The 13,424-nt window shown below is 35.5% G+C and overlaps 1 protein-coding gene across 16 annotated transcripts in view; it reads left to right on the top strand.

The window, feature by feature from the left end:
- Window positions 1-13,424, top strand: part of LOC107094487 (clathrin coat assembly protein AP180-like) — a 35,213-nt gene that overhangs the window by 6,737 nt on the left and 15,052 nt on the right. For 15 of the 16 annotated variants that reach the window (XM_015390093.1, XM_015390094.1, XM_015390089.1 and 12 more), the window contains exons 3-14: window positions 5,815-5,957; window positions 6,873-6,948; window positions 7,728-7,830; window positions 9,563-9,656; window positions 9,741-9,852; window positions 9,935-10,041; window positions 10,131-10,172; window positions 10,636-10,709; window positions 11,707-11,712; window positions 12,335-12,347; window positions 12,439-12,566; window positions 13,091-13,164. In XM_015390093.1, the coding sequence (XP_015245579.1) occupies window positions 5,815-5,957; window positions 6,873-6,948; window positions 7,728-7,830; window positions 9,563-9,656; window positions 9,741-9,852; window positions 9,935-10,041; window positions 10,131-10,172; window positions 10,636-10,709; window positions 11,707-11,712; window positions 12,335-12,347; window positions 12,439-12,566; window positions 13,091-13,164 (972 nt within the window). The remainder of the gene's footprint in view (window positions 1-5,814; window positions 5,958-6,872; window positions 6,949-7,727; window positions 7,831-9,562; window positions 9,657-9,740; window positions 9,853-9,934; window positions 10,042-10,130; window positions 10,173-10,635; window positions 10,710-11,706; window positions 11,713-12,334; window positions 12,348-12,438; window positions 12,567-13,090; window positions 13,165-13,424) is intronic. The other variant, XM_015390088.1, reaches the window with a different exon arrangement.

The following is a 13,424-nucleotide window of genomic DNA, read 5'->3' as shown; positions in this document are numbered from 1 at the left end:
TGCTGCTCGAAACGCGCCGCGGGACTTTTTGCTGCGCCTTGACGCGCGTCAACCATTGACTTTGCATGTAAACTCGCTGCTACTGTCGCGCCAGCTGCCCCCGGTGTGAACGCAGCGTAAGAGAATAATCTTGCCCTGATAACTGGATGCAAGCACCTTAAATAGAGGCAGAAGCGGGGGGATCAGATGAGCAGTGATTAGAAACTAGGCCGAGTTAGACAGGCGAATATTGAAGTTTTATTATTTTATGATGCATGGAAACCAAACAATTTTAAATGTAGTAAAAAAGGAAAAAAATGTATTGAACTTCAATAAGTTCAATGAATGTATAACCTTGTATGTGTATGTGTGTGTACTGCATTTTTTGTGTCTTTACATCTCTCTCCATTTTTTTATCTTTTAATTTGTGTGTGTCTTAATCCTATTCTTCATCTCTCTTGCTTATATTTGTCCGGCTCTTGTCAAGTTTCACCCCTAAAACAGGGATGGGCTGGGTTTGAAATTCAGCCTATAGGAACTTGGTTTGAATTTTTATTCAATTACTATATTGATTCAAATGGAACCCTGCTTTAGGCTGACAATGTCCTTCTCAGCAATCAATAAAATATAACAACAACCATGATGGATATTGTAGAATTTGCAGTTTTAAAACCACAAATACCATATTAAAAAATAACATAAAAAACATAATAATTAAACTTTATTGATGTCACATTGGAGAAATTTACCTCTGCATTTAACCCATTACCTTGGGGAGCAGTGGGCTTCCATTGTGGGGCACCTGGGGAGCAATCGTTGGTTAAGGGTCTTGCTCAAAGACCTAGAGTGGCAGTCTGTGGGAGTAAGGTTTAAACACAGATACTCAGGATTCCAAGCTCTATGCCCTAACCACTAGGCCACCACTCCGCCAAAAGGCCAAAACACTAAAGTGTTCTCATATTTTTGCCAAGCTTTTAGAAGTAGCTATATACTGGTGTAGAAAAAAATCCAGGAGAAAAGAATGTATATTTATGTCAACTTTTTCTTAACTTTGATCATAGACTCTATTCTAAAATGTTTTCTTTTTCAGTCCAGTAAAAATTGTCATTGGTTTTGATAGGAAAAGCAATGCACTGATTTATGCATTGTAGTGTACCTTACTCTATAAATACATTTTCTGCACCGGCTGCATCCTGGACAATTTGTTTCTGTTCCACCCATCTCTTTTTCCTTCCTACAGCATTTCAATATTAAACAGCTCCTGTTTCTATTTTATATTTAGAGGGGTCTGTTGGTATCTTCCTTTAAAACAAATGATCAGATTGCCGCATTGTGACGTGGTACTAAGTCACCTGCAACTGTAGGGGCAGTTATACACCATTGCAGCAAGGTGACTATATTCTAAGGGTAGAAAAAAACAACGACTCTGATAATTGGTCTGTTCAGTTGGTGCTTACCCCTGGGAGGACGCTGGTACTTGTAAGATACTCCACTACCTCACCTGCTGTAAGTCAGGAAGCTGGTGATATATTGACAGGTATGGCTTCTGGTGCAAGATGTCTGGGTTGATGAGGTTGTTAAAGGCTGAGCTGAGGTCCACAAACATGTTTTAGTGTATATTCTTGGGTGGTCAATGTGTTACAGGATGAAATATAGTGATATAGATTCATTCCATCATCCTTTTTCCCAGTAAGCAAACTACTGGTGGTCCAGCAGAGGCCTGCGATCTTTAGGTGCAACAGCTTTAACACTCAAAAGATTTGATGACCAATAATGTTGGCTCGACATACCTGTAGTCATTTAAACATGTGATGTGCACTTCTTTAGAACAAGGATGATAGAGAGTTTAAAGCACAAGGGAACCTCCCACATCTCCAGACACTATTTGAACATGCGGGTGAAGATGAGGTTTACTTGGTCAGCATAGGTTCCTAGACAAGAGGGGGACACATTGTCAGGTTCTGGAGCTTCCAATGCTAAAGACGCTATATTTATCTTCAGAGATTGTGGGTCCTGGAAGGGAGAACATCTGCTGCTAGGGAGATTTGGAGCAGAGTGGAAACGAAAAAAGTATCATCAGGCATACTCATGAAGAGAAAAAATCTGTAGAAATTGGCAGATATCACCACTAATGGAACGAGGTAGAGTTTTTCTATAGAGCTTAAAATACTTGAACAACCTGCATTTGAAGGTATAAAAGCATAAATAAGATAAGATCAGATATGATTGACTTTGATATGATTGACTCAAAGAAGGTAACAAAAGGAGTAAAAGGTGCATGCGGTATATAATACTTCAAGGTGTTAACTGAATGACAAAAAGCAATAATCGGAAGAGCAAAGTAAAAAAGAGAGTTGTAGTGAAGTTTTTTTAGGCTGATGCTTGGCAGTAGGTTAGAGTGGATGAAGGGGGAGGGGGCTTCTATGGTTTAAGCATGTAAACAGATTATTACTAATCAGTGATCCTGGTTTTCCTGCACTGGGCTTTCTGGAGCCCACCCCCCAACTCAGCACAAAGAAAACAACAACAGCTTGCAGTGTGTGCTTTGACTTTGTTTGTTCCAGTTTATGTATGCATTTGTATATCTAGATGCATATTTCATGCACACAATCACTGAAATTTAATTTTCATGTTAAATACATGGGGTGTTAAAGGTATCCCTTATATTATCTGTATTGATCATTTCCATATGCAGTCATCAATATTCTAGATTCCACTGGCAGGAAATGCACAATTCGAGGCTACTTATTTTTTTCCCGCTGCCACGTTGGACCTTGTTATGCATCTTCTATTGATCAGGGCTTCTTACTGTATATACTCAGACTTAACTTGACTCAGCATAAAGCTACCTGACTGACACAACCTGTGCTTAAACCAAAAATCCTGATTATCACAGAGCTGAATAGGTTAATTCCAGATATCTGCTACTGTACTCTGCTACTCAGACTAAGTTTAGCCCATCATCAGAAATGAAGCACAGGAGATCCCATATTGTCTTCAAAGGGACAACATCTTGAGCCCTGTTTAGGACAGTCTTTCTTGGAAAACTGGAAAAGATTGGTTGTGTTGTACTGCTGTTTCAAACCACAATGGAACAATTTGGGAACAGGTGCCAGAGAGTGATGGATAGAAAATGTGACAGCTACTGTTGTGTAAACAGGAAAATGTAGTTGTTCCTAAAATGATCCCTGCCACATGCATAGTATGACTGAAATAAGTGGAAATTAATGCAAATTCACACAGGATAGTGGCTACCGACCAGTTTAAATCACACAGAAGATAATGAATTACCAAACAATTTTGGGGCTTTCTGAGTACTTTCTTATAGTGCTGACTTATATGGATATAACCCCCAGTTGGCCTCCAGCTTGGTTCTGCTGGAGGTTGCATCCTGTTAAAAGGGAGTTTTTCCCCTCAATTTTCACTATGTGGATGCTCGTTGTGAGGGATTGCTGTGGCGTCAATGGCTCAATGCAGTCAGCTGGTTTCCTTATATATAAAGCTATAAACCAATCTGACTGCACAGTATGATCTGATTAAATTTTCTATGTAATGGGCTTCGAGATGAAGTGTTGTGAATTGGTGTGATATAAATAAATTTGAGTTGAACTGAATTAATGATGGTTCTTCAACACAGATTTTCTCAGTTCAATTCAGATTATTTAAATATCTATATTTATATAGATGTACTGTATAACCATACAACTAAAAAAATCCACCAAGAGAGATAGTTTGTTGTATATGTACTGGCTGAAAAGTGTGAGACCAAGACCTAAGCCCTGTGGTACCCCAGTTTTTACCATAAGAAGGAAAGATTTTTCACCACCAGTAACAACCAGCTCCGTCAGGTGAGGACTTGATCAGCTCAATAAATATACAAGAATAATTAATGAGGATGAGAAGAAAACTTTAAACCATTTAACCAGACATTGTATTTGACTGCACAGTGTTTCTTCATGGATGTGTTACCAACTTCCTAAGGACTGTGAGAAAAACCCAGATAAAATACTAACTGGCCTAATTACTCACCAAATTAGCCATTCCAGATTTGAAGATAAACAAAATCCATTACTTCCTTCAGTCTCTTCTTGGATTTTGAGTTCATTCCCCTTTTTTCTGTGTAAGAAGTTCAGTCCTTGTTTTCATTCCATACCCAACAATTGACCCAATAATTAAACACAAAGAGCCTTATCTTCAAAAGGATTCATTTCTTAAAACACTATAAACCTGTTTGCACGAGCAAAGCAGATAATAAACGTTGGTTCAAAGCTATTTACCAATGCATTTCAGCAGGCAGTGTATGAAACCTTTTTTAGTGGGTTTGTCTTTATCAGCATGCATATGATATTCTAATGACAAGACTGTGCAAATGTATTTGTTATGAATATGAAAATGTACATCTTTACCACATGCAAAGTGGTTTTTAACTCTGAAACTCAAACACAGCCTAATTTTTTTTTCATTTTTGAAAGTCAGTGGAAATTTCCATGCAAACATTTCTGTGGTTATGCCAAATAATAGAAAAAGACGTGCGTATTTGGACCAGAGATAACAATAGTGAAGAAACAAACATATACACAATAATTGAAACACTGTACTTTGGCATATTTATAAAAAAAAAAAAACATATTTGAATTTGAACAATTATCACAGAGCATCCATCACAAGCATATAAAAGGACTTTTAGGTAACGCGCCTGAAAGTGCACATCACCTACTTTTGGCAGGAAGAATTTTTTTCGCCCCCTTAATGTTCTTTAATAGTCTTCACATGAAGAAAGTTTTATTTAAGTAGTATGGGCATCCCTTCTTCTGCAGTATACTAGGTTAAGCTGCCATTGAGGTGAGTTTTTGGAGGTAAGACAACACAAATGCAACTTTATTTTATATATTATAGTTTTATACTATTTAATCTTCCATATATATAATTTAAATTTATTTTCATCATTTCATTTTTTTACTTTTGTTCATAGCACTGATATAGGTTATGTAATGTGCACTATAAACACAGTTTAGTTTAGAATTATCATTATTTTCTAAATAATCATTGTCATTATTACCTCAAACTACATAGCTCAGAAATCTTTTTTAAGTCAGTTCCAAAGCTGCAAGTATCTCAAGCAATCTGCAGCTCAATCTGCTCAGTTTGGTTACAAACAAAGCTGGTTTATGCATCTTACATTTTTTGTAGGTTCAATGCAACAAACCCACTTTTTGCACAGCCAAACTAATTTTGCTTGTGCAATGTGGTGTTTTCTTTTTTTGTCTTTGGAATCTTTACATACCTATTTCCTATAAAGGTTTGAGATATCTATTCCTTACAACTAGTAACACCTTATATACTGAATTCTAGTCTTTAGGACAAGTTTTATTTAAACTCTTTTACACTTTTTTTCTTCTCTTCTACAGTTTGTATTCTATTAAGTATCCATGCAGTGCTCCAGACTCCTCACTTTTTTGACATTTCTGTTCTACTGTCTCACGTGACAACCAAAGCCAAATGAGATGAAAAAGCATTTTTTTTTTTTTCAATGTTGTCTCAGTGAGAAAATGAACAGCAATCTGGTCTTTGTTCATCAGGTCTTCCTTTTGTTGCAGCCCTGACTTTAAAGTCTCTTGAGTGTCTAGAGCAGCTCTGCACTAAGGAATACTCATCAAAGTTTAATTAAAGCACTTTACTCAATGAACAAGTGTGCTTTCGCACATTAGGCTATAAACCATTATTCTAGCAGCCATGTCAGCCTACTTTTCAGGCTGAGACTAAAAACAAGAAAATGTGAATTTGTCTTTCAGGTTCTCCAACAATGAAATTTTTATATTTGTGGTTTTGTTGCAGACTTGGTGTCAGCCACCAATACTACCAATGTAAACATCCCTCAGATGGCTGACACACTGTTTGAGCGATCCACCAATGCCAGCTGGGTGGTCGTTTTCAAGGCCCTTACCACCACTCATCACATATGTGTCCATGGCAATGAGGTAAGTAAATGTCTTTTGTAGCACATGTGGAGCCGAGGATGTTAGCTGCTAATAATGCTAATAATTTTGGGATCCTGTCCAGATCATGAGCTGAGAAGACTCGTAGAACTAGGTTAAATAGATTAAGCATAATTAAGGTTTATTAATACTTTGAGAAGCAGAGCTTTACAAGACAGATTTTACAAGGACGAGGAATACTGTGACATATTAAAGGGGACTTATGCTAAAAAATTTATTCTTTTCTATGTAACTCATTCATTTTTAGTCTATTTAAAGTGGAACAGTATTGAAGCCCTCTTTTTAGCCTGTTCTGAGGTGCAGCTAAGGTGAACTTTTTTTGTTGCAATCTTGATAAATGCAAATTAGGCAACTTACACCCATTCAAGTTGTAGATCGTTCCACTCCAACAGCCATTTTTTAATTTTAATTGCAGAAAAACTGGTCTATGGTTAAATGAATTGTGTGGGTTATTACTGTACACCTGAAAATTGAACATGTGAACTTTAACAACAAAATTGCGGCAAGGAATAAAAATGGTGGAAGTATGGAATTGATAAGCTGGAAGTTCCTTAGCAGTTCTGCTGCACAGTAGTGTGAAGTTGTTATTCAAAAACATACTGTAAGAGGGAATAGAGAAAAATAAGCAGATTAAAAAACTTTACCCCAACAGAATATAGATATAGCTGTGCAGCATCTTCAGAGATTGGAATAAACTTTTCTGAATTCCTTGAAACTCCAAGTATACAAGAATGTATTTGAGAGCCAGAAAAGTGATTTTTGCTTATGTCCACTTTAATTTAGCTTGAACACATGCCATAAAAACTCATAAGGTGTATAGATGTCATGAAATAAAGGTGGATGATCACTGTGTCCATGTTTGATTATAACATGTTTTGCTTTTGATATCTTTTTCAGAGATTCATTCAGTATTTGGCTTCCAGGACTTCCTTGTTCAACCTCAGCAATTTCATTGACAAAACTGGCTCTCATGGTAAATAAATACAAAGCCAAAAGATAAAGATGTTTTTTTTTTCTCTCTTATTAACATGCTTTTTTAAGATAAACAAGGTATATGAAATTAAGCCTTGACATTTAAAATCAGTTAATGTTTTCATGGACACACAGCTCACTGGCCGTGGCTGACATAAAATAATATAAAACTATCAGCAAAAGGATGTTGGATTTAGTCAGGGGTTAAATTGAAATGCTGTAGCTGAGTCCCCAATCAGACACGTCATACTGGTCACCATCACATTTTTGGATTAAACAAAAAGAAGAAAAAAATTGTTACTAATATCCAGAAAATACATATTTTTAATCTGTGAAAACACATTAAACATTATACGGATCAAGGCCCTATTCATAACTGTATTTAATTCAGTGCTACAGTGAAAACAATTTTGCCCAATTTTCAGATGCAAATATTTGCATGCAAATTACCAATCTGGTGACATTTGAGGAAATGTGTAATGCAAAACACATTTGTCTCACCATAAAATCTCCTAAGCATTAAATCAGTAAGCTTTTTAGATTTTTCTAAGCTTATTATCTCCTAATAATGTTCTGGTCAACTTAAATAAGTGAATTTCATAGTTTTGTTCTAAATCCCATTTGACCAAATGTATTCATGCTTTCTAAATCTTAAATATCTAAAAAGCACAGTTTTAGGTCCAATGCCAAATCTTTATAAATCATTGACATTTGAATTAAGAAATAACAAAAACCCCTCCACCTCTCTCTGGTGTCTCATTCTAATCTATGTGTGTTTAGGCTATGACATGTCTACATTCATCAGGAGGTATGCACGGTACCTGAATGAGAAAGCCTTCGCCTACCGCCAGATGGCTTTTGACTTCACCAGGGTCAAGAAAGGGTATGTTGGAACAACACCTTAGACTTCACAACAGATTTGATCAATTTACTTCTCCTAAGCAATCATTTCAGTTAAAACATTATACACAAGCATCTAGCACTTAATGTCAAACCAAAGTTTGCATTACTTGTATTTTGGTGGCTTTAAACGGTTCCCACAGAAACTTTTAGTTACAAGGTAAACACAGAGCTTTTCAACTGTGATGTAGAACTAATATAAAACTGATGTAAAAAGCACAAATTATGAGTTCAAGCAAAACTTTACCTTAGCTTTAGGCAAAAATCAAAACCAGGAAAATGGAGAAAAGTGGAGAATTAAAAAAAAAAAACACTCGTTTAAATTGAAGCATAAAACATAGAGAAAATGTTCTGATGGTTATTTATTTATGTATTTTTTATGGAGTTGGATCTGAGATTAACTTTTAAAGTTCAAGTTTGAAATTTAAAAAACATCTGTATATGTTAATTAGGCTTTTTTCTATGTTTAAAAACTACCGGTAAGGCTTATATAGGCTAACTGGGTGTGAGGAACCGAGCCAAAAAATCAGAGAAGCACAGGAAGTCATTGATGAAAAAATGGCAACAAATTTATTTAGCAAAAATATAGTTCAAACTTCAGACAATACTGGGTCCATCAAAGAAAACAAATGACAAAAATCAGTATAATCCAAACCTGACACAGGAAAATACCTACCTAACTGACACACAAGGGAAACATATATACACTGGTTGATCAAACCATTTTGAAACATGAGGGAAACATAAAATACATTTTCCTGAAAAAAAAAAACAACAACAAAAGAGCAAATTAATCAGCACCATACTAAATCAGCAACCTATGAGGAAGAGGACTTAAATTTTAAACTTTCCAAATTTAATTATAGAAAACAAAACCAAATACAGAAACCTAAACCCTTCCTAAACCCCTTCTAAAAGTAAGTGGAAGAGTCCAACTAGGCCTCCATGTCAATGAGGAGATCCTTTGCAACTGGGGCCTCCTTTCCTTTACTGGCTTCACTCATAACAGCCTCCCAGGAACTGGCAACTCAAATGAAAAATATATTAATGTACAGCAAACCAAACAAGCAAGAAATGACAAAATGAGTCAACTAAATGCATGCACCCAAATAGTTAACCAATGCCAAATCAAAGTAAAAAAAAAAATCAAATACAGTACAGTAAAATATAAGATTTAAAGAAAGAATTACCTGACCATTTGTTGTGTGGTTGCACATGCGGCCATCACACTAGGGTTGAATAGTGCTGTTTGCATATTAAAGGGAGTGGGATATAAATGATTAAAATAATTACTTTATTATCTAGGTAATTGTTATTGTGGGAGAAAACATTTTGGTATGTAGAAAAGATAAATCTTACTTTGAATTTGGGGCACTTCCTGTGTAATCATTCTGTTTGGAACTTAATTTTTTTTTATCTTTTGAGTGAAAATTATCTTGACAAAGGTCTTGAATGGGCCTACATAATTAAGGAGTTAATGCCTGAAAAGGATTTTAAACCCCTGACCTACAGGACTGTTGATTAAGAACATCAAATTTCTTCATTTATTTGTGTTTCTTAAAAAAAAACGCTATACACGTATCACTTGGAAACAAAAAGGGGGTGCTTGGAAGGCTTATAATTTTCTCATGCATTGTTTGTCATCAAATGTCTGAGAACATCTGTTTTAGCAAAGTTTTGTTTTCTGTGAAATAATCTTTGTTGGATCTTCTCAGTGCTGAGGGAGTGATGAGAACCATGACCACTGAGAAGCTGCTGAAAGGCATGCCTGTTCTGCAGACTCAGATCGACACACTTCTGGAGTTTGATGTATGTATTCATACATTGATGTGCAAACCTTGTGTCTGTTCCATGGAGTTTCTATTTTATCAGCCTGAACCTGTCTTGCTTTAGGTTCATCCGAAGGAGCTAAACAATGGGATCATCAATGCTGCCTTCATGCTTCTCTTCAAAGATCTGGTGAAGCTGTTTGCATCCTATAACGATGGAATCATCAACCTGTTAGGTCAGTGTTCAGTGCATAAGGAAGTAATTGCTTTGTAAGAATGATTATAAATTAATTTCATGTTGTTTGTCTCTGCTTTTAGAAAAATTTTTCAAGATGAAAAAAAGTGATTGTAAGGAGGCCTTGGAGATCTATAAGAGGTTCCTGACCAGGGTGACAAAAATTGGGGAATTCATGAAGCTGGCTGAGGTAAGTTCAATCTACTGTATATTCCCCAGCATCAGGAACACTGAAAATTCTTTGTACATCTGCTTCATATTATGCTTCTACCCTCACAGACAGTCGGAGTGGACAAAAACGACATTCCTGACATCAACTATGTAAGTTACCTTTTATCAGCAGTCAAGCTTCTTTGTGTATTTATCGCTCGTAGGAATGATGAGGATCAGGCACGTTATGCAGATGAATGCCCTTATTCCCGATTTAGACCCAAACAAAAAGCCTTACAGAAGCCTGTGGCTCACCCCACTATCTCCCCACCTAGTGTCTCCACCCTGGGGTGGTGGTGGATCTAGCTGACTCAGACGACGAAGACTGCCCCTTTAGATCCCTTGAGGACCCGGTAACCACAGAAACAAAAGGGTGCCCTGACTGCGTGCCTGTTTAATATCAGGATGAAGTTTTGGCATGTGGTGCCTCATATGATTTGATGTATTTTCATACATGCATGTGTTGGAGTGGGACTTAGCTTCTTTTTTTGTGCTTTACACACTCAGAGTAACTCTTCAGTAGGACAGCTGATAAGGGGACTTGTTAGTAACTTGCTTTGATTTCTTTTGTTAGGCTCCCAGCAGTATCCTGGAGTCTCTGGAAACACACATGAATGGTCTAGAGGATGTAAAAGGTGGAAAGAAAGGGTAATTATTAAAGAAATTATTTAATCAAAAATTATTAAGAAATGCATAATGTATAGTTATTTTGGTTGATATTTTTAAACTTTCTCATTCTTCTTTCTGTTCCATGAATGTAATACTGCATAAAACTCACAAAAGCAGTTCAACGTTAGTAAGAAGAAACTGTGAGATTTGGATGCAATTTAGATTATATGCTGAAAATTAGTTTGGTGAGGATTAAAGTAGCTGGCATGGTTAGAATTGGTGCACAGGTAATAACTGGACTACTGCAGCTATCAAAGCCGTTGGAAATGAAATATTTCAAAGTTGCAGTCTTGAACCAGTCATAAATTCAAGATGGACACACAATTTTGTTTTTATTCTGTATTATTTATTTATTTTTGTTTTATATATATATATATATATATATATACACACACATATAAAATAAAATTTATTAGGTAATGAAAAAACATTTTATAACATCAACATTTAAAGTTAGCAAATCTCCAAGAGTCCCCCGTTATTTTATAATATTATTAGAAACTAATATAGTAGAGCATATTGGATTTTAAAAAGTTTAGCATAGTTTAAAAATAGACAATTAAAAACTATATCTTATATTTCAATCATACCAAAGAAATACTATTAAATTATTAAATTATTACTTATTAAAATATTAAGATAAATAAAAAAAAAAAAAAAAGTATATTTATTTGGCTGAAAGCTTTAAAATAAAATAACAAAATAGCATCGGAACGGAATAATTTTAGTTTGTGAATTTTGTTATGAAGGCATTCTTATCTGATATTACAAAACAGTTTTAATATTTTCTCAGGAGATCATCATGTCCTTTGATGATCTTTTTTTTTTAGTGCTATGGTAGCAAGGTGTTAATATGCTTTTTATTGATTTATCATGTTTCGGGATAAAAATTTTACAAAAAACAATATAATATATATACACAATCTTTAACTTTTGCTCTTTTTTATTCTCTTTTGTGTTGATTTGGAATCACCAGTGAAGGGTGAGCAGATATTATTGTTTTTGTTTGAAGCTTATTCATTGCTTAACGACTATCTACATGTATTTTCTGTTCTCAATCCACCAAACGGTACATTTTCACATTCTTCACATGTGAATTATATCTTGTCAGAATTTTGTCAGATTTAAATCTAAAAATCAAAGACAAGATAAGCAATTGTTCTCCAGATGCCAGCCGGAGAGGCTTCCGGGAAAATTCCCTGAATTGAGACAGCTTAGTAAATTCTATGTATAGTTCTCAGAGGTTAATGCCCAGAATTTACTTCACATGTGGAAATGTGTCTTGGTGCTGTGATTAAATATGTGGTCTCTAAGAAAGACACATGTTTAAATAAGTTGTAAACCACCTGTAATGCCATTTAAAATGTGAATCAGTGTGTGAAGAGTTTTTTTTTCCCAAAGTTAACTTATCTAAAAACTTAGATTGCTTATTTTGTTGAGTTGCATTCAAGACACAGCATGTCACTTTGGAAAATAACTCTTCATACTGTAGGATCACATTTATTGTAATGTGTACTGGGTATATTTTAGTTACCTGGCTCAAAAAATATCCATCTATTTTTCAATTTTATTACTCACAATTCTCTTTTTTCCTCCACATTCAGGTCTCCAACAAAGGTGAGAAATCCTTCTTTAATGAATGCTATATTGTTTTGTTTTTCTATTTCTGTCTGCTGTACTAACTTGAAAGAGTTGTTGTATTACTTAGGGGTCTCCAACAAACAATGTGTCTCCAACATCGACTCCAGCCAAATCTTCAAATGCCGTTCCCACACTGCAGCCGCCTCCTGGGGACAGCGCTGCAGCAGCTGCCGCTGCTCCTGAACCAGCTGAAGAGTAAGTTTACTCTTTGCTCTCTTCCATCTCACTTTTTTCTTTTATTTGACATCAGCTGGTGGTGTTTTTAGTGACAGACACAATGGCTTAAATGTTGAACGAGTTCTTGTAGTGTGAATTAAGTAAGTCAGCTGACAAGCAAAGCAAAAGAAGAATGGCTTCATTTTGGAAGAACAAATATTACACAATAAAGTGTAGCATCATAGAAAGTAAAGGAACTTTTTAAGTCTTTTATTTTCTGACACGCAAACCTCAGGTAATATTTTTAAAATTATGCCTTTTCTCTGATTTGGAAAAAAAATGTGTCTGCTCAGACATTTCTGCTTTTCCTTTACTGCAAAAGTTTACTGTTAGATATAATCAAATGATTTTCAAAATGTCATGTCTTTGAATTTAGAAAAAATATTTATATTAACTTAACCCTCAACTGTTTAGCCACATACTTATTGTGGGGTTAAAAGTTCTTTATTCTAAAAAACGTTCCAGAAGAAATTAATCCTGATGGGTTTTTTTTTGTTCATTAGCTCTTTATTGGATCTGGATCCTCTGGCCTCCACTGGTCCCTCAGCACCATCAGCTGCACCGACATCTTGGGGAGGTGAGAAATGATCAAAGCAATCATTCAACGTTTATTTATGTAACATTTTTCAATGCTCTAGACACTCATTTAAGTGCTTTATATGTCTGTAAGGGGTCTGGAAAAATATATTTACATAAAAATCTACTCTCTTACCCACCCGTCATACTCCTGGGTGGGGTGGGTGGTTCCTTCATCTCAAGCTTGGGTTGTCAACCAGGGCCTTGAGGGTTCTTAGCAGTATCTTAGCTGTCCTATGAACTGCTCTCTTTTGGACTGAG

This window comes from Cyprinodon variegatus, unplaced genomic scaffold, assembly GCF_000732505.1.
Source record: "Cyprinodon variegatus isolate N-32 unplaced genomic scaffold, C_variegatus-1.0 Scaffold485, whole genome shotgun sequence".
Classification (NCBI taxonomy): domain Eukaryota; kingdom Metazoa; phylum Chordata; class Actinopteri; order Cyprinodontiformes; family Cyprinodontidae; genus Cyprinodon; species Cyprinodon variegatus.
The sequence above is the reverse complement of the archived record's forward strand: the minus strand, read 5'-3'. Positions and strand labels throughout refer to the sequence as shown.